The 19,386-nt window shown below is 44.5% G+C and overlaps 1 protein-coding gene across 11 annotated transcripts in view; it reads left to right on the top strand.

The window, feature by feature from the left end:
- Nucleotides 1-5,349: 5,349 nt before the first annotated feature.
- TNKS2 (tankyrase 2) overlaps nt 5,350-19,386 on the top strand; it is a 49,424-nt gene continuing 35,387 nt past the window's right edge. For 9 of the 11 annotated variants that reach the window (XR_014789420.1, XR_014789418.1, XR_014789419.1 and 6 more), the window contains exons 1-4: nt 5,374-5,733; nt 16,237-16,461; nt 17,408-17,503; nt 19,073-19,109. Coding sequence is in view for 6 of the 11 variants with exons in the window: in XM_084845822.1 (XP_084701948.1) it covers nt 5,523-5,733; nt 16,237-16,461; nt 17,408-17,503; nt 19,073-19,109 (569 nt within the window). In the remaining 5 variants the exon portion in view is untranslated. Of the gene's footprint in view, nt 5,734-16,236; nt 16,462-17,407; nt 17,504-19,072; nt 19,110-19,386 lie in introns of all 11 variants that reach the window. The other 2 variants (XM_084845820.1, XM_084845824.1) reach the window with 2 other exon arrangements.

The following is a 19,386-nucleotide window of genomic DNA, read 5'->3' on the forward strand; positions in this document are numbered from 1 at the left end:
GCTCTTAACTATTTATCAAGATTTGTCATTGCTGTTCTCCCAAGAAGTAAACGTCTTCTGATGTCCTGGCTGCAGTCAGCATCTGCAGTAATATTTGTGCCTAGAAAGACAAAGTCTGTCACTGCCTCCGCATTTTCTCCCTCTATTTGCCAGTTATCAATCAAGCTGGTTGCCATAATCTTGTGTTTTTTTTGAGGTTTAACTGCAACCCAGCTTTTGCACTTTCTTCTTTCACCTTCATCATGAGGTTCCTCAGCTCCTCCTTGCTTTCAGCCATCAAAGTGGTATCATCTGCATATCGGAGATTGTTAATGTTTCTTCCAGCCATTTTAACTCCAGCCTTGGCTTCATCAAGCCCAGCTCGTCGCATGAAGTGTTCTGCGTACAGGTTGAATAGGTAGGGTGAGAGTATACAGCCCTGCCGTACTCCTTTCCCAATCTTAAACCAGTCCGTTGTTCCGTGGTCTGTTCTTACCATTGCTACTTGGTCGTTATACAGATTCCTCAGGAGGCAGACAAGATGACTTGGTATCCCCATCCCACCAAGAACTTGCCACAGTTTGTTATGATCCACACAGTCCAAGGCTTTAGAATAGTCAATAAAACAGAAATAGATGTTTTTCTGAAACTCCCTGGCTTTCTCCATTATCCAGCGGATATTGGCAATTTGGTCTCTAGTTCCTCTGCCTTTTCGAAACCCAGCTTGTACATCTGGCAATTCTCGTTCCATGAATTGCTGGAGTCTACCTTGCAAGATCTTGAGCATTACCTTACTGGCATGTGAAATAAGTGCCACTGTTCGATAGTTTGAACATTCTTTGGTGCTTCCCTTTTTTGGTATGGGGATATACGTTAATTTTTTCCAATCTGTTGGCCATTCTTGTGTTTTCCAAATCTGCTGGCATATGGCATGCATCACCTTGACAGCATCATCTTGCAAGATTTTAAACAGTTAGAACTAACACCAAAAAAAGATGTCCTTTTCATCATAGGGGATTGGAATGCTAAAGCAGGAAGTCAAGAAATCGCTGGGATAACAGGCAAGCATGGCCTTGGTGTACAAAATGAAGCAGGACAAAGGCTAATAGAGTTTTGCCAAGAGAACACGCTGATCATAGCAAACACTCTTTTCCAACAGCACAAGAGACGACTCTACACATGGACATCACCAGATGGTCAATATCGAAATCAGATTGATTATGTCCTTTGCAGCCAAAGATGGAGAAGCTCTATACAGTCAGTAAAAACAAGACCTGGAGCTGACTGTGGCTCAGATCATGAGCTTCTTATCGCAAAATTTTGGCTTAAATTGAAGAACATAGGGAAAACCACTAAACCATTCAGGTATGACCTAAATCATATCCCTGATGAATATACAGTGGAGGTGAGGAATAGATTTAAGGGATTAGACCTGATTGACAGAGTGCCTGAGGAACTATGGATGGAGGTCCGTAACATTGTTCAGAGGCAGCAACTAAATCCATCCCAAAGAAAAAGAAATCGAGGAAAACAATAGAATGGGAAAGACTAGAGATCTTTTCAAGAAAATCGGAGATCTCAAGGGAACGTTTTGTGCAAAGACGGGCATGATATAGGACAAAGAAGGCAGGGACCTAACAGAAACAGATGAGATTAAGAAGAGGTGGAAAGAATACACAGAAGAACTATACAGAAAAGATCTTAATGTCCCTGATAGCCATGATAGTGCGGTCACTGAACTTGAGCCGGACATCCTCGAGAGTGAAGTCAAGTGGGCCTTAGGAAGCATTACTAACAACAAAGCTAGCGGAGATGACAGTATTCCAGCTGAGCTATTTAAAATCCTAAAAGATGATGCTGTTAAAGTGCTACACTCAATATGCCAACAAATTTGGAACACTCAACAGTGGCCACAAGACTGGAAAAGGTCAGTTTACATTCCAATTCCAAAGAAGGGCAATGCCAAAGAGTGTTCAAACTACCGTACAGTTACGCTTGTTTCACATGCCAGCAAGGTGGTGCTCAAAACCCTACAAGCTAGGCTTCAGCAGCATGTGAACCGAGAACTACCGGAAGTACAAGCGGGGTTTCGAAGAGGCAGAGGAACTAGAGATCAAATCGCCAACATTCTCTGGATCATGGAGAAAGCAAGAGAATTCCAGAAAAATGTCTTTTTCTGCTTTATTGACTACGCTAAAGCCTTTGATTGTGTGGATCACAACAAACTGTGGCAAATTCTTAAAGAGATGGGAGTACCAGACCACCTTACCTGTCTCCTGAGAAACCTGTATGAGGGCCAAGAAGCAACAATAAGAACCGGACATGGAAAAACTGATTGGTTCAAATTGGGAAAGTAGTACGACAAGGCTGCATATTGTCGCCCTGCTTATTTAATTTATATGCAGAGTACATCATGAGAAACGCCAGGATGGATGAATCAGAGGTCGGAATTAAGATTGCCGGGAGAATTCTCAACAACCTCAGATACGCAGACGATACCACCCTAATGGCAGAAAGCGAAGAGGATCTAAAGAGCCTCTTGTTGAGGGTGAAAGTGGAGAGTGCAAAAGCTGGTTTGAAACTCAACATTAAAAAAACGAAGATCATGGCATCTGGCCCCATCACTTCCTGGTATGTAGAAGGGGAAGAAATGGAAGCAGTGACAGATTTTACTTTCTTGGGCTCCAAGATCACTGCAGGTGGTGACTGTAGCCATGAAATTAAAAGACGCTTGCTCCTTGGGAGGAAAGCTATGGCACACCTAGACAGGATAGTAAGAAGCAGAGACATCACCTTGCCGACAAAGGTTCGTATAATCAAAGCTATGGTTTTCCCAGTAGTAATGTATGGCTGTGAGAGCTGGACTATGAGGAAGGCTGAGCGCCGAAGAACTGATGCTTTCGAACTGTGGTGCTGGAGAAGACTCTTACAAGTCCCCTGGACTGCAAGGAGGTCAAATCAGTCCATCCTAAAGGAAATCAACCCTGAGTGCTCATTGGAAGGACAGATGCTGAAGCTCAAATATTTTGGCCACCTAATGCGAAGAGAAAACTCACTGGAAAAGACCCTGATGCTGGGAAAGATTGCAGGCAAAAGGAGAAGGGGATGTCAGAGGATGAGATGGCTAGGTAGCATCACCAATGCAATGAATATGAACTTGAGCACACTCCGGGAGAGAGCAGAGGACAGGAAGACCTGGCGTGCTATGGTCCATGGGATCATGAAGAGCCGGACATGACTTAATGACTGAACAACAACAACAGCAATCCTAGGCATGTCCTGCAACTCCCAGCATTTGCCAGCCAGCCCTGCCTTAAATTGCTTAAATGACACCTTTCACGGCAAGCTTACAAAAGCCAGCTTACAAAAGATAGGTAGCTTCATGTATGTGGCAGAAACTTTATGCTTCCAAACGATTTACACTAGAAACCACTTTTAAGGGTTGCAGTTCAGGCCCCCAATGATCTTCCTTTTACCCATCCTCCCTTGATCTGCTGTGCCTATCCATCAAAGGTGTTCCTAGCCCTTGTTTTCCCTCACCTTGGCTCCACCTCTCTCCTTGGGTGGTCCATTGCTTCATTCTGTGAAACCTTGTTCTAACAATGGGCATACTAATTTGAGTCTTCCCATGCTCACACGCATGTGGAGCACCACACACACACATTGGCAAACTTGTGAACCCATAGCTTTCACACAAGCCATAGATCTCTGCCTTGATGGTGGAGGAATTCCTAATGTAGAGCACATATAAGAGGGCAGAGAGAAAGATATGGGAAGGTTGTTTGTTTTCATGGCGATCAGCATTTTTTCTGTATTGTTTTAAGGGAATTTCCTTGAGAAATGCACTCAGCAGCTACACGTAATCATGGATCCTGGGGCATCGTTATCAGACATACTTTGTATACTGATCAAACAGTATACAAAGCAGTCAACCCATAGCAGAGGGGTGGGGAATTTGTGCCCCTCCAGATGTTTTTAGCTTCCATCATCCCTCACCAGTGGCTACCCTGGCGAGGGCTGATGGAGTTGCAAGCCAAAACATCTGGAAGACTGCAAGTTGTCCACCCCTGCCATAGTTGAAATGTGGAGACTGTGTCTTTGATGTAATATGTGAAGCAGTCCTGGCCTGAAAGTAATGTTGCCACTTTAAAAAAAATTATTAATAGTTAATGTCTGCAGTCTTATTCACATTTACCTGGGCATTGAATTCAGTGGTGCTTACTTCTGACTACACACACATAGAATTGCAATTGAAAGCCATTGAAATCAGAGTTGTGAGCTCAGCTGCATAGGATTGGATTGCATGGATTTCGGTTTTGAGTTTTTTTTGTAGCAATGAAATGCATAATGGTGCTATTTTGTTTGCCAAACCAATTCTGGAAACTGGAATAGCTATGTAGGAAAAATGTGATCATATAATGACCATTTAGTATTGTGAGTTGAGCCATCTCATTATTGTAAATGAGCCTCTCACTATGATTTTATCTAAATCATCACCTAATGGCAGTCCCCGGATTTGACAAAAGAAACTTAATGACGGGTTGGTTGCCCCAGTGGGCAGTTCACTTGGAGCATGAGGTCTCAGACTTCTTTGTATGTATATGCCTGAAACAGTAGTTTAGCAATTTGGAGAATGAGTGTCTAGCTAGAACTGGGGTACAATCTGGGGAGGCTACATAGGTTGCTCTAGGTAAGGCTTTGTGGCCTGTTTTTAGGAATCTGCTTGTTTTGCATAGGCTGTACTTGTATATTTGTACATTATAGTCTCCAGTACTCCATAAGCACACACAGCTTTCCAACTTGATTCTGTGTGTTGTTACATGTGCCTAGTTTTAATGTGCTGACTTAAGAGCAGCCTTCCCCAAGCTGATGCGCAGAGCCCAAAACATCTGCATGGCACCCAGTTGGGGAAAGCTGACTTAGGATGCAATCCTATGCATGTTTTAGACAGAAAAAAAGTCCTACAGCTCCAAGCATTCCCCAGCTGGTCATGCTTGCTGGGGAATGCTGGGAGTTGCTGGCCTTTTTAAAAATCTAAACATGCGTAAGATTGCCCCTGAGTGGCATCTAACAATCCTATCTATACATGTCTACTCAGAAGTAGACTTAATGAGTCTTACTCCCATGTGCATTTAGGGTTGCACCCCTAGTGCAATGAGTTTTACTCCCATGTGTGTTTAGGATTGCACCGTTAGTCGCTACACGAAAGCAGCGCCAAGCCGCCGCCACATGGACATCGGTACAATGCCCACTTTCCGCTGCCTCAGGAATTTGCGGTTTCCCCGTTCCTCCAGCGTGGAATGGCTAGAGCGCATGCTCCGCGCGTAGCCTACACCTCCCCCTCCCCGTGCGCGCGCGCGCCTCAGCTGCTCCGCCTTCCCTCCCTCCCTCCCTGGCCGCAGCTGGCTGTGGCGTCTTCCTCCCCTCAGCGGCCGCCTCTTTTCCGACGCTCCCCGCCCCGCTCCCGGAGAGAGCTCGGGCCGACTATGGCGGCCGTCGGGCTGTGAGCGGGGGCCGAGGGACGAAGTTTGGGCTCTTCTGGCATGGCGGGGCGGCGGGGCGCGGGCGGGCCCTTGGGGGAGGCGCTGCAGCCGTCGTGCTGCGCTGGGGGAGCCGCCGCGGAGCCGGCGCGCGAGCTCTTCGAAGCCTGCAGGAACGGCGACGTGGAGCGCGTGAAGCGGCTCGTGAGGCCTGAGAACGTGAACAGCAGGGACACGGCGGGCAGGAAGTCCACCCCGCTCCACTTCGCCGCAGGTACTGAGCGGCCCGGCCGCGACCCTCTTGGCCCGGCTCTCGCTTCTCTCCCCGCCCCTCCCGGGTTCCGCGTTGTTCTGAGGCCGAGGGTTGGATCCCTTCCCTTGAGGCGGTTGTTGTTTGTTTATGTCAGGGTTGGGCAACTCGTGGCTCGACAGTGTTTTTGGCCTACAACTCCCTGGCTCACGTAGCCAATGGTACGAGACGATGGGAGTTGTAGACCCCAAAAGCTGGAGGGCCACAAATTGGCCGCCCCCGGTTTGTGGTAGAGCCTCTTCGGCCCTGTCCAGGCGTTGTGTGGGTATGTGTGGCTGGATCGTACCGAGAGTGGATTCGGTGCCCCTCACGTTGGCCTCGTGGAGATGGCCCATGTGTTACGTTTAAATGGCCATTCCATAATTGCCACACAGACATGCGCGGCGGGGAGGACAACCAGTGGTTCCAACTGGAATTTGGTATGAGACGCCAAGCCAACAGAGAGCTGACCAGATCGCTTTTCAAAATTCTGGAAACCGCTTTGGGAAGCTGGTTGTATGCCTGAAATGCAGTATATACATCCTTTTTTCTTTAAGGGTCTCACAAAACCCTAATGCCTAGAAAATGTGTTGATGATAAACTTGTAGGAAAGGTTACAAGGTTCTCAAATCTCACAAGGATATACTTTTAAAAAGATGTTCTATATCTTATGGGATGTTTTTAATATTATATTTTACCATTTTTTTTCAGGAAGTTGTGGTTGCTGAAGGCTGCTTCACACGTACACATTTTATTTCTAAATACAGTTTTTCTATATAGAGCCAGTGCATATAATCCATGTTGGTGTAATACCTACTGAAAGATCATTAAAATGTGCAAACTTTCTAGATCTCTTAATCCAGCAAGATGTTATAAAAAAAAAAAGAGGGGAGGGAGGAGGCTGATTTGATGGTGAAGACATATTGGCTGCATATTCAGAGTCGGGAAGACTGAAAGGGGGTCTGCAAACACTCAGTTTAGGCTATGGAGGTCATGTGATGGTTACAGGAAGGACCTGCGGCTGCTGGGAGCTGCAGAGGGAAAACTACCTAGTAGTTGGAGAGGATGAACCCTCAAGAGAATAAAAACCCAGCTTCTGGAGGTACTAATAGGTAATAATGCTCAATTTGGCTTTAGCTGACTTTTTCTTTTCCTACCTAGAACAGCATCTAAAATTATCTCCTGCTTTGTTAATATAAAGACTACCTAATTTCTTTCTGTGGTCTGTCTACTAATAAAAGGAGCCTGCATGCTTCACCCAAGATGGAAAACACTTCTGAGAACAGCTGGATTTTATATTTTCAAAATGGAGGATCCAGCATGTCTGGCTCCCAGTAGCCTCAGGGGCAGCTGCAGGTCCTTTCTGTAACCATCCTGTGACCTGTAGAGCCTAAAATGAATGTATGCAGGCCTCTCTTCCCACATTCCATCTTGGGATTCTGAACATGTAGACATTGTGACTTCACCATCAAGTCAATTTATCCCCCATTTGCCCCTGCTTCTTATAACATCTTGCCTAATTAATATATCTAGAGATCTCAAAAGATTGTACAATTTTTGTGATCTTTTGGTTGATCTAATAAAGGTATTACACTAATATGGATTTTGGAATCTTATGTTTTAATATGGCTACCTTTGTGTTTAGTACATAGATACTTGTGGTAATCAGACCTATACGTATCTAGTTGTTTGCTCACATCCTGGAAATACTTGGCCAGTTTTCCAGCATATCCACCCCCAATAAAATTTATGTGTGTGCAATTATCATATGGGGACTTGAAAGTTATTTTCTCCTCAGAAGTGCTTCCTGCATAGGAAAACTGTAACATATGCATTAGCCCTCCTTGTGAATGAAAAAGCAAACTGCTTTATTATTTTATTTGAGCTGATGTACGGGCTAAGTATATGAGGTGGGTGGGAGGTCTGCAGTTCAGATTTCATTTGGTGGATCAGAATGTAAATTAGAATTCCTATCTGCAGACTTCCAAAATTTCATTTACCATTGTTAATGTGCCACTACCATCTGGCAAGCATGATAAACTCCAGTCTTCTTCCTAATCTTGGAGGTGTGGAGGTAGGTAGTTAGTAGTCCCGTCCTCCCCCGCCCCCGCTTCAGGGTTGGAAGGAAAGCTGGGGATGGTTTTGCTATTGCATTGCTCAGGTGCCTGGAGAAAGCCAGAACCTGCAAGTCGTCTGCCTCCTTTTCCTGTGCAAAACCGAGGCTGGGGTTTTCCTTGAATGCAGGTTTGCTAAGACACTCAAACTAGTAAGCTCTTTGCTTGGCCAAGGTCTCCATAGTATCTCAGTCATTCAGTAACCAGATGGGCAAGGGAGATGGGCTTTTCTTGGCTGCTGCTCATCCCAGACACTCCAGGCACGTCAGCTGCATACTGGCCAGACCAGCAAGGGGACAGTTATGGGTGAGCAAGCACAATATTTACCTTGGCTATGAACGCTTGCCCATAATTGTGACCCCTGTCCATTTGTAACTTGGGAATAGTACTGGCTTTGTTGTTGTTCAGTCGTTTAGTCGTGTCCGACTCTTCGTGACCCCATGGACCATAGCACGCCAGGCCTTCCTGTCCTGCGCTCTCTCCCGGAGCGTGCTCAAGTTCATATTCATTGCATCCGTGATGCTATCTAGCCATCTCATCCTCTGCCGTCCCCTTCTCCTTTTGCCTTCAGTCTTTCCCAGCATCAGGGTCTTTTCCAGGGAGTTTTCTCTTCGCATTAGGTGGCCAAAATATTTGAGCTTCAGCTTCAGTATCTGTCCTTCCAATGAGCACTCAGGGTTGATTTCCTTTAGGATGGACTGATTGGACCTCCTTGCAGTCCAGGGCACTCGTAAGAGTCTTCTCCAGCACCACAGTTCGAAAGCATCAATTCTTCGGCGCTCAGCCTTCCTTATAGTCCAGCTCTCACAGCCATACATTACTACTGGGAAAACCATAGCTTTGATTAGACGGACCTTTGTCGGCAAGGTGATGTCTCTGCTTCTTACTATGCTGTCTAGGTTGGCCATAGCTTTCCTCCCAAGGAGCAAGCGTCTTTTAATTTCATGGCTACAGTCACCGTCTGCGGTGATCTTGGAGCCCAAGAAAGTAAAATCTGTCACTGCTGCCATTTCTTCCCCTTCCATATGCCAGGAAGTGATGGGGCCAGATGCCATGATCTTAGTTTTTTTAATGTTGAGTTTCAAACCAGCTTTTGCACTCTCCTCTTTCACCCTCAACAAGAGGCTCTTGAGATCCTCTTCGCTTTCTGCCATTAGGGTGGTATCGTCTGCATATCGGAGGTTATTGATAATTCTCCCAGCAATCTTAATTCCGACCTCTGATTCATCCAACCCGGCATTTCTCATGATGTACTCTGCATATAAGTTAAATAAGCAGGGTGACAATATGCAGCCTTGTCGTACTCCTTTCCCAATTTTGAACCAATCGGTTGTTCCATGTCTGGTTCTTACTGTTGCTTCTTGACCCTCGTACAGGTTTCTCAGGAGACAGGTAAGGTGGTCTGGTACTCCCATCACTTTAAGAATTTGCCACAGTTTGTTGTGATCCACACAATCAAAGGCTTTAGCGTAGTCAATGAAGCAGAAATAGACGTTTTTCTGGAATTCTCTTGCTTTCTCCATGATGCAGCGAATGTTGGCGATTTGATCTCTAGTTCCTCTGCCTCTTCTAAACCCAGCTTGTACTTCCGGTAATTCTCGGTTCGCATACTGCTGAAGCCTAGCTTGTAGGATTTTGAGCATCACCTTGCTGGCATGTGAAATGAGCGCAATTGTGCGGTAGTTTGAACACTCTTTGGCGTTGCCCTTCTTTGGAATTGGAATGTAAACTGACCTTTTCCAGTCTTGTGGCCACTGTTGAGTGTTCCAGATTTGTTGGCATATTGAATGCAGCACTTTAACAGCATCATCTTTTAGGATTTTAAATAGCTCGGCTGGAATACTGTCATCTCCGCTAGCTTTGTTGTTACTAATGCTTCCTAAGGCCCACTTGACTTCACTCTCGAGGATGTCCGGCTCAAGTTCAGTGACCGCACTATCATGGCTATCAGGGACATTCAGATCTTTCCTGTATAGTTCTTCTGTGTATTCTTGCCACCTCTTCTTAATCTCATCTGCTTCTGTTAGGTCCCTGCCTTCTTTGTCCTTTATCATGCCCGTCTTTGCACAAAACGTTCCCTTGAGATCTCCAATTTTCTTGAAGAGATCTCTAGTCTTTCCCATTCTGTTGTTTTCCTCGATTTCTTTGCATTGTTCATTTAAGAAGGCCTTCTTGTCTCTCCTTGCTATTCTCTGGAACTCTGCATTCAGTTGGGTATATCTTCCCCTTTCTCCCTTGCTTTTCGCTTCCCTTCTTTTGTGAGCTACTTGTAAAGCCTCATCAGACAGCCACTTTGCTTTCTTGCATTTCTTTTTCTTTGGGATGGATTGAGTTGCTGCCTCCTGAACAATGTTACGGACCTCCGTCCATAGTTCCTCAGGTACTCTGTCTATCAGGTCTAATCCCTGAAATCTATTCCTCACCTCCACTGTATATTCATCAGGGATATGATTTAGGTCATACCTGAACGGTTTAGTGGTTTTCCCGACGTTCTTCAATTTAAGCCGAAATTTTGCAAGAAGCAGCTCATGATCTGAGCCACAGTCAGCTCCAGGTCTTGTTTTTACTGACTGTATGGAGCTTCTCCATCTTTGGCTGCAAAGGACATAATCAATCTGATTTCGATATTGACCATCTGGCTTGCCTTCCCCAATTTGGTGCCCTCCAGATGTTTTAGACTACAGCTCCCATCATTCCTGACCATTAGCCATGCTGGCTGGGGCTGATGGGAGTTGACGTCCAACAGCATCTGAAGGGCACCAGGTTCAGGAAGGCCATTGTAAGGATTCCTCATAATGTATAAGAAGTGCTCTGAATGCTCTGCAGTATAGCAAAAATATTAAGTAATATGTCAAGGAAAAGGGAAGAAGGATCCCAGCTGCCGGGACCGGCCCCAATCTACCTCCAAGGGAGGACCACTCAGTACCCAATCCCAGTATCCCCTTCCCAGAAAAAGGACTGGCCAAACCTGGCCTTTCAGTCCCCCAAAATACCCAGTAGCCACCCTCTTAAGCGAAGAGGCATTGAAATTAGCACTGAGGTTATGTAGAGAGATCATACCAACTAACAGTTGGATAAAGGTTTATTAAGATCAAACAAAGGGGTAGAGGGAAAGGGAAGAATGGAAGTAGCAAGTTACACAGAGGGTACAAAGCTAAATCACTTAAGTATATACAGAGAGCTTCATGAACGCACACCCGAGCCACAATAATAAATCTTCCTGGCCTGTCCTTACATACTTAAGCATGGATCTCCCCGGATTGCAACCAGCCATCTGTAGGTCCAGGACCACCAGGATGAAGGGAGACCCCATGCCTCCACCTCAACCCACTTTTAAAGCCCAGCCCTGCCAATCCCGGGCAGATTTTGCCTCATCCAATCACTGGCTCAGTCCCTTGGTGCACTGCCCTGAGAGGCTAGAACTCCCCACCACCTCCAGCTGTTGGCACTTTCTAGTTAGCAGGGGCTACGTCTGGCCTTGGGCAAAGGGCCAAGGAGCCTCTAGATTACAAACAATTTCAGGTGGTTACATCCAATGTGACAGCCTGACCCGATCATGGCGGAAAGCAGGCTGTTATCCTTGACATAATATGTGTTCAGGGCTGGCTCAACCATAAATACAATCCCCTCTCACTACCTTGCTTGGCTCCTACCCATCCTCGTACCTTGCAAATGCTGCTGTGGCTCTGATGGTGGCAGGATTGAGGAAGAGTTTTCCCTCTGCCCGGTGTTGCTGTGGCAGTTAGGGATGGCAGAGAATTCCGCCACGGATTCCAGTGAGGCTGGATTCTAAAGAATCCGTGGCGGAACGGCCTCCTGCCCCCCCTGCGGAATCCCCTCGGGACGACACTTACCTGGGGCGGATGCTGCTGCCGCCATTGCCATCCTTGCAGCCGTGATAGGCTACGTAAGAATTTACGTAGCCTATCACGGCTACCCCCCAAAAAAACCCCAGCGTATGCAAATGGCGGTGGCTACAGCGGCCGCCATTTGCGTTCCCTATTTTTCGCCGATTTATCTTATGTAAATATTTATGTAAGATAAAACGGCGAGAAAAAGGGGAACGCAAATAACGTAGTGGGTGCTATTTGCGTTCCTTTATTTTTCGCCGTTCTAGCCTACGTAAATATTTATGTAAGATAAATCAGCGAAAAATAGGGAACGCAAATGGCGGCTGCCGTAGCCACCGCCATTTGCGTACGCTGGGTTTTTTTTGGGGGGGTAGCCGTGATAGGTTACGTAAATTCTTGCGTAGCCTATCACGGCTGCCTGGCTGGACACAAATGGCGGTCGCTACGGCAGCCGCCAGTTGCTTCCGCAGCAGCCCGTCCGCAGCCGTCGAGGATTCCGTGGGGAGGGACAGAGCGCCTTTCCCCCCACCGTGAAAGAGTCCATGAAAAGGTAAGTGAGTTTCATACATCCCTAGTGGCAGTGAGCCAAGTGCCTGGAGCACCAGGAAATGTAGTATTCTGTAGTACCATTTTTGTTCTAATAAAGGCAGTGCTTCAAAATACTTTACCATTATTTGATAATATTGGGTTGCATGTGACTAACAGTACAATCTTATGCATGTTATTCAGCAGTAAATCCCATTGTATCCAGCTTGGTTTACTCTCTGATCTTTTTTGACAAGTCAGATGTCCAGCATATACTTATTACACTTAGTGATTGTGATGATTAAAAGCAGTTCAGTAATCAGGAGGTTCATATGCTGGAGTTACGGGACAATCGTGTACTCAGAGAGGTGAATAAGTCCTAAATATTCTTGAATACAGAGCAAATTGTGGTCTTAGTCTTTACATTTTGATAACTGCCCTGTGAGGCAATCAAGCTTATTTCTTTATTGATGTGAGAAGTGCAAGACTGTTAGTTGCCATTGGAATCGGTGTTCAGTCATGCCGGCCACATGACCACGGAAGCGTCTTCGGACAGCGCTGGCTCTTCGGCTTAGAAACGGGGATGAGCACCGCATCCTAGAGTCGGACACGACTGGTTGGGGACACCTTTACCTTTTATAAGATTTTATCCACTGGATTGCTTTCATGAAAAGTTGAATTTTTGGAATGAAAATCTCTGAAACAATATTCCCTTCAAATGCTTTATGAATTTCAATATTCAGAGCATACTTGTCTGTAGTGGCACATGGCAAGTTCAGTTGCAGTTTCTTGCACCTAATTATCCAGCCTCCTAATGAAAAGGGGGATCAAGTCCCACTTTGCCAGCTGAATTTTCCATCATGATTGGATGGCTAAGAGTTGCTAATTCCAAATGTTCAAAATTGTGAGATAGCCCCGTAAAATAATACTCTGGTCTTAAACTACATAAGGGTAGCCATGTTAGTCTGTGACAGTAAAGCAACAGTAGCCCCTCAAAGAAGATACTTATTGTGTCATAAGCTTTTGTGAACTAGAATCCTCTTCACCAGATGCAGTTGTAGATGTAGTTGGCTGATGCTGTGAGGTTTGGGGTTTTGAGTGTTTATTGGAGGTTTGATTTTGTATTTGCTTATCAAACCTACTGTGTAAGTTGGGCACATCACTTGGAAATGTGGGTTGGGAGGATCAGCTGTAATATCATTGGGTTGGATGCAGACTGAATTAATTGCACTTAGTTCCCATTGAAATCAATATGATTTAATTCACGACTAGGTTGATTTTAGTGTGGTCTGAATTCATCTAAATGGGTGAGTTTGCACCTAACGGTAACACGTAATTTATGATTATGAACGTGAGCAGTATTTTTTTTCTACACAAAGTTCCAGGCTCAAGTACCCTCCTCCCAATCCCCTGTCATCCTCTCATGTGGCTGGGAGGAGGAATAAACTAGAATGTAGTCTCACTTTAACAGATTCATGACTTGTCAGCAATGATGTGGGTTTTCTGGAACATTTTGAACTGGAAAATTTTACATTTACATTTCAATATGTTAATGGACTCACCATTGCAATGAATGTGTTTTACCCCCACCCTCCCCAACAAGTTCTTGTGAATGACAACTGTTAAGGTAATTATCACTGTCCTGTCAGTACTTTTTTGCATTTCAGTCTCCTTTGACAATTCTGTTTACATCTCCCCACCCCATGCATTTGTATCTAGATCAGCCACTTTGAGGTTGACACTGATGCAACTGATGAAGTGGAAAGTGGACTAAAATATGTTACAAATTAAAGACTAGCAGTAGTAGAACTAAACTATGCTATACATTAAAAGCCCATTAATGCAAACGTTCAATTTCCAGCGGAAAGGCCAGAGAGAGGGAGCCTGATGGATTTTGATGGGGAGAGTATTCTGCGGTACCACAAGCCCTGTCTCTCGTGCTCTCCTGATGGATATCTTGAGATGGCCTGGAGCGCAAGGCCATCCACTGCTATTATGATTTCCATGTGGAATTTAATGTTAATCTATTGATTATTCTGTGTGACATTATTAGGCATGACTAACACAATTCCGCATCCTATGCCCATGCCATTTTTGAATGCATATCTGCTTTATATTACACGTAGTGTTACGATGATTCCAGCCCTTCCTAGGCAAATGGTCTCAGAAGGTGATGCTTGGAGATTTCTGCTCCACAGTAGGGTTGCATCTTCTCCGCTATACTTTTCAACATCTTCATGAAACCGTTGGGTTTCAGGTCTTTGGGTTGTCACTTTGGAGTATAGGTTGAAGTGCCATCAGTATGTTTATGACACTCTGCTCTACTTCTCATTTCCATCAAATGATCCTGGGGAGACTGTTGCAATTCTGGAACTGGTAACTGGAGGTGGTTTTGGGATGGATGAGGGTAAACAAGCTGAGACTTAATCCAGAGAAGGAGGTACTGTGGCTAGGGAAATTGACCAATCTGGGTAGAGGCATCCATCGAATCTTAGATCAGGTTATGCTCCCTCAAAGAACCAACTACAGAGTTGGGAGTGCTCCTGAACTCTGTGCTAACTGGAGATGCTCAGGTGGTGACGGTGGTCAGGAGTACTTTTTACCAACTCAGTGTACAAGCCTATCAGAAGAGGGCTGATTCTGCTTTCATTGTTAATGCTCTGGTGACATTCAGGCTGGGCTACTGTAATGCATTCTACATGGGTCTGTCTTTAAAGATGGTTTGGAAAATTCAGTTGGTGGAGAATTCAGCTGGTGGGGCTGGTCAGTGTGACACTGATATTGCAGCAGCTCATTGGTTGCCAGTGCATTTCCAAACTGGATTTAAAGTGCTGGTTTTAGCCTTTAAAGCCTTAAATGGTTTGGGTCCGAGGTACTTGAAGGATCACCTTCACCTGTACCAGCCTGCCCACACTTGGAAGACATCAACTGTGGCCTCTCTCACTTGCCTGTCATCAAAGGAAGTTAAGTTGTTGAGTACAAGGGAGAGGGCCTTTTGAATAGTAGCCCCACATGTCTGGAATGAGCTTTCATCAGGGGTTTGGCAAGCGCCTTCTTTACAGGAAATCTCTGAAGACCCACCTGTTTTCGCTGGTCTTTAATAGTCCCCCATGATTTTTGGGAAGGCATTTAGATGTTTAGACTGCGGCATCAGCAACACGCTGAAGACACACAGCTCTACCTCTGTTTTCTACCTACAAATCCCAGGCTGTGGAATAGGTGTTTGGAGGCAGTTTTGGGATGGATTAAGGAAAAAATGGAGTGCCCTTTATGCCAAAGGACACAGATACAACAGAAATACCCTAGCATCAGCTTCTGAGGCGGCCCCTCTAGGAAGAACTGGATCCACCGCTTACTCTGCCACCCAAGCCTAATCCACCCAAGGATACCTTGGTTGATGGTATCAAAAGTCATACAGAGGTCCAGGGGAATGAATAGAGTTGTGCTTCCCCCATCCATTCCCTGGTGTAAATTATCTACCAGAGTGACCGAGTTTGTTTCCACCAAAAATCGGGTCTGAAACCAGATTGGATTCAAATAATCAGTGACCTCGACGCTAACTACATTTCAGAGGCAACCTCCTGGTCAAACATCTTGCTCAAAAATAGAAGGTTGGATACTAGGCAGTAATGGTCCTTTATCATAGGAATGAGACTTGTTTTGTTTTGAAAAGAAGCCCCACTACCACCTCTTTAAGGGTGGCAGGAACTACCCCCTCTCTGAGAAGAAGGCATCATTTCAATTTTATTTCTAGGTGGAAATGGGGAGGTTTTAACCCTGGCTTTAAAACTTCTGGAAAATTTACATCTCACTTTGAAGGAGGTGAAGTCTCTTGTTCTCTTCAACAGCTTTTGTTTTGTTAGCCAACAGCGAGTCCAAGGTATCTTGTCTAGTTAAATAGCATGTTTGGAAGCATGTCAGGAAGTGTTGCTGAGTTGGATTTTGATGTCTTTTAGCTCCCTTTTGATGACTGATTATGTCAAAACTACTTGTTTTAGGTTTTGGCCGGAGGGATGTAGTGGAATTACTGCTTCTGAGTGGTGCTAATGTCCATGCACGAGACGACGGGGGCCTCATTCCACTTCATAATGCCTGCTCTTTTGGTCATGCTGAAGCTGTCAATCTTCTCTTGCGACATGGTTCAGATCCAAATGCTCGGGATAATTGGAATTATGCTCCTCTTCATGAGGCCGCTATTAAGGGCAAAATTGATGTCTGCATAGGTAACTATACAAAATTATTTGGTGATTTTTATATAACATTTAAGTATCTGTCTTTCAAACCATCCAGGGCTTTCATGCAGAAAAGTGGAGCAGATATTATTCTTGATCAAAATACCTAAAATAAGTAATCTGGGAAGACCGAATTGTTCAAAATGTTGGCTGTCGTCTAAATTGCAAATGAATCCTGTTGTTTGTCTTCCATTTGTGGGAAGCTGGCTGAGTAGCTGCTATTATGGGCAACATCCAGATTGGTTTAGGACATTATCCATCTGTACATTCACGGAAATATCCTTGTAAGGACCAATGGAACTTACCTCCTTCCTTGATCATCAAGCATATGTGCATTGCAGCAAACAACCCACTATCATCCAGTTCTCCCTTTCCGAGCTAGGGCTTTTTATTTAAAACTCACAAATTTCCTGCCAGAGCCCTTGGTTTTAGAGGAAGGGCTGATAGGGGCACAGGAAGCACAGTTCCTTTTTGTTTCAGCAGTTGTACATGCACCAAGGAAGTGGAGGAGAGGGAGTGCTGGGGCCAGGTATCAATTGTATCTGTGACTGAGAGACAGCATGAGAATTGTGGGATAAACTATGTATTCTCAGTGGGGTGGTTTCCGGCCCTGTTCTCTTTCAAGGACCAGTTCTGTGATTATGCTTGTCTATAATTCTTGCTCAGTCCTGCTCTACATAGAGCTGCTTTTGAAAATGTTACTATACTTCTCAAGCAAAAACGTAGCCTCTTGCACGGAATCTAAGGTGGAACACTATGTTTAGTTATGTTCAGTTATCTGGTTAGTGTAATGCTCAACTATTAATTTAGATTAAGGAATCGTAGCGTCCTCTACTGAATTATTTTCTTGTCAAGTCTATTGAGATATTGCATGTCTACTAAAAGCCTAGACTTTCTATCACAAGATTTTAAAAATGATTGTTTTTGCTCCATTTAGTACTGTTGCAGCACGGTGCTGATCCAGCTATCCGTAATACAGATGGAAGAACAGCACTAGACTTAGCAGACCCATCAGCAAAAGCTGTACTTACAGGTAAGTGGTGTCTTCTGTAATCCATTAGATCTAAGTTTGCTTCTGGCTACCATTTGCTGCCATTTTCCCAGGGTTCTGATAGTGTAAGATTGCCATGTTATTGAGGCATGGGGAGTTGCAGACTCTCTTTCCTTCTGATTGCACACATGCATTCAAAGTTGTGGACATACAGTCTTTACAGAAAACATGAAGTATCACTCTGTAAATGTATTGTGAATCTTTACTCCCATTTCCACAGTAGCAAAACGCTGATTCTCCATGTGAGTCTACACTTCCTAGCGTTCAGTCTTATGGGTTGTGCTATCATTAGACAGAAGCTTCCAAGTATCCAATGCTCTGCCAGGCTCTTGCCAGCAGGTGGGAGGAAGATGGAAGTGATTTTTGCCTCTTCATCCTCCTTTTTATATTTTTTCCTCTAGACATTTAGCCCATTTAGAAGAGGCATGCTGGCTGGGACTGGAGAGGCCATAAGGTTTCTCATTTCCCAGCCTGCCTCTCCCCTCCTTGCCCACTGGAATGCCCCCATTCCTTCCCTCCATGGCCACATTTGTAACCTTAGGAAGCATCTGCCATAATACTTCTCATGGCAGCTGGGAGGGGGAAGGGGATCAGAACTCGGAGAGTCCTTCTCCCAAGGCCGTAGCAGTGCCTATGGCCTTGGGAGGCGGACTCCGAATAATTCTATGTTCCCTGGGTTGTTCTCCAAAGGACCCTAGGATTGCTCTCTTAATTGAGCTTTTAAACAGAGTATTAACTTCTATGTTCCAGTTCTGATGAATGTAACTTTTCTTGTGAATTTGACAGAAAGTAAAAAGTAGTTGATTTGCCAAGTGTGGTGTAGTGGTTAGAATGCTGGACTGGGAGCCGAGAGATCCGGGTTCTAGTCCCCACTCGGCCATGGAACCTCACTGGGTGACTTTGGGCCAGTCACAGACTCTCAGCCCAACCCACCTCACAGGGTTCTTGTTGTGAAGATAAAATGGAGGAGGATTGTGTACGCCGCCTTGGGTTCCTTAAGGAGGAAAAAAGGCGGGATATAAATGAAACAAACAAACAAACAAATGGCATTTTTCCCATGATGCTTGGGGAGAATTTGTTTATTGACTACAGTAGACTTGCTATGAAAAATGAACACTTCTCCAATGCTTCTTAAGATTATTAAAGTAACAGCTTATTTGCTTTCTACAATTCCAAAGGGAAAAACAGTAGTAAAGGTTTATCACATCATCACACAGCCATAGGTAATATTTGGAAAGACAATTATTTGTGCAAACTCAGTAACTTGTTTCAGAATTTGATTGTTTTCATTTTGTGGTTTAAATCTTTAATGCTAACAAAGTAATATTCATATCAACAGCCATCAAATATATATTTGTATAAATCAGAAGTTTTGTTGCCTTACCTGAATGTTTAATAGATTATGACTTTATAAGAGATTATTTGTGTTTGATTATTTTCTAAGGCAAGCAAAAAAAAAAAAAAAAAACCCACCCTTGGATTATATACATTTTACACATAAATTTATGTTTGAGATCAGAAAATACTAATCTGTACTTCATTAATTTTCAGGTGAATACAAGAAAGATGAAGTCTTGGAAAGTGCCAGGTAGGTGACAATAAGAGAAATAAGCTTTTATTACTGTAGGTATTCCTCTTTCTCTTTTATAAGTTCAGTGTCTGAAAAAAGGGAGAGGCAGGCTGCAAGACTTTGGGAGATGGTATTGTCCATAAGAGAGGTTATTCTGGCATATGCAGTTCAGTGTTAGAAAGTATGTTAAATTTTGTACAGGTTGGCAATGCATAGGAAAGTTCAAAATCTAAGTATCATTCTCATATGAGATTTCATGACACAATTTTTTTAGTGAATGAAATGTTGCGTTTAG

The sequence above is a fragment of the Heloderma suspectum genome, chromosome 3 (assembly GCF_057233095.1).
Source record: "Heloderma suspectum isolate Gila_16-S chromosome 3, 16-S_ref, whole genome shotgun sequence".
Lineage (NCBI taxonomy): Eukaryota > Metazoa > Chordata > Lepidosauria > Squamata > Helodermatidae > Heloderma > Heloderma suspectum.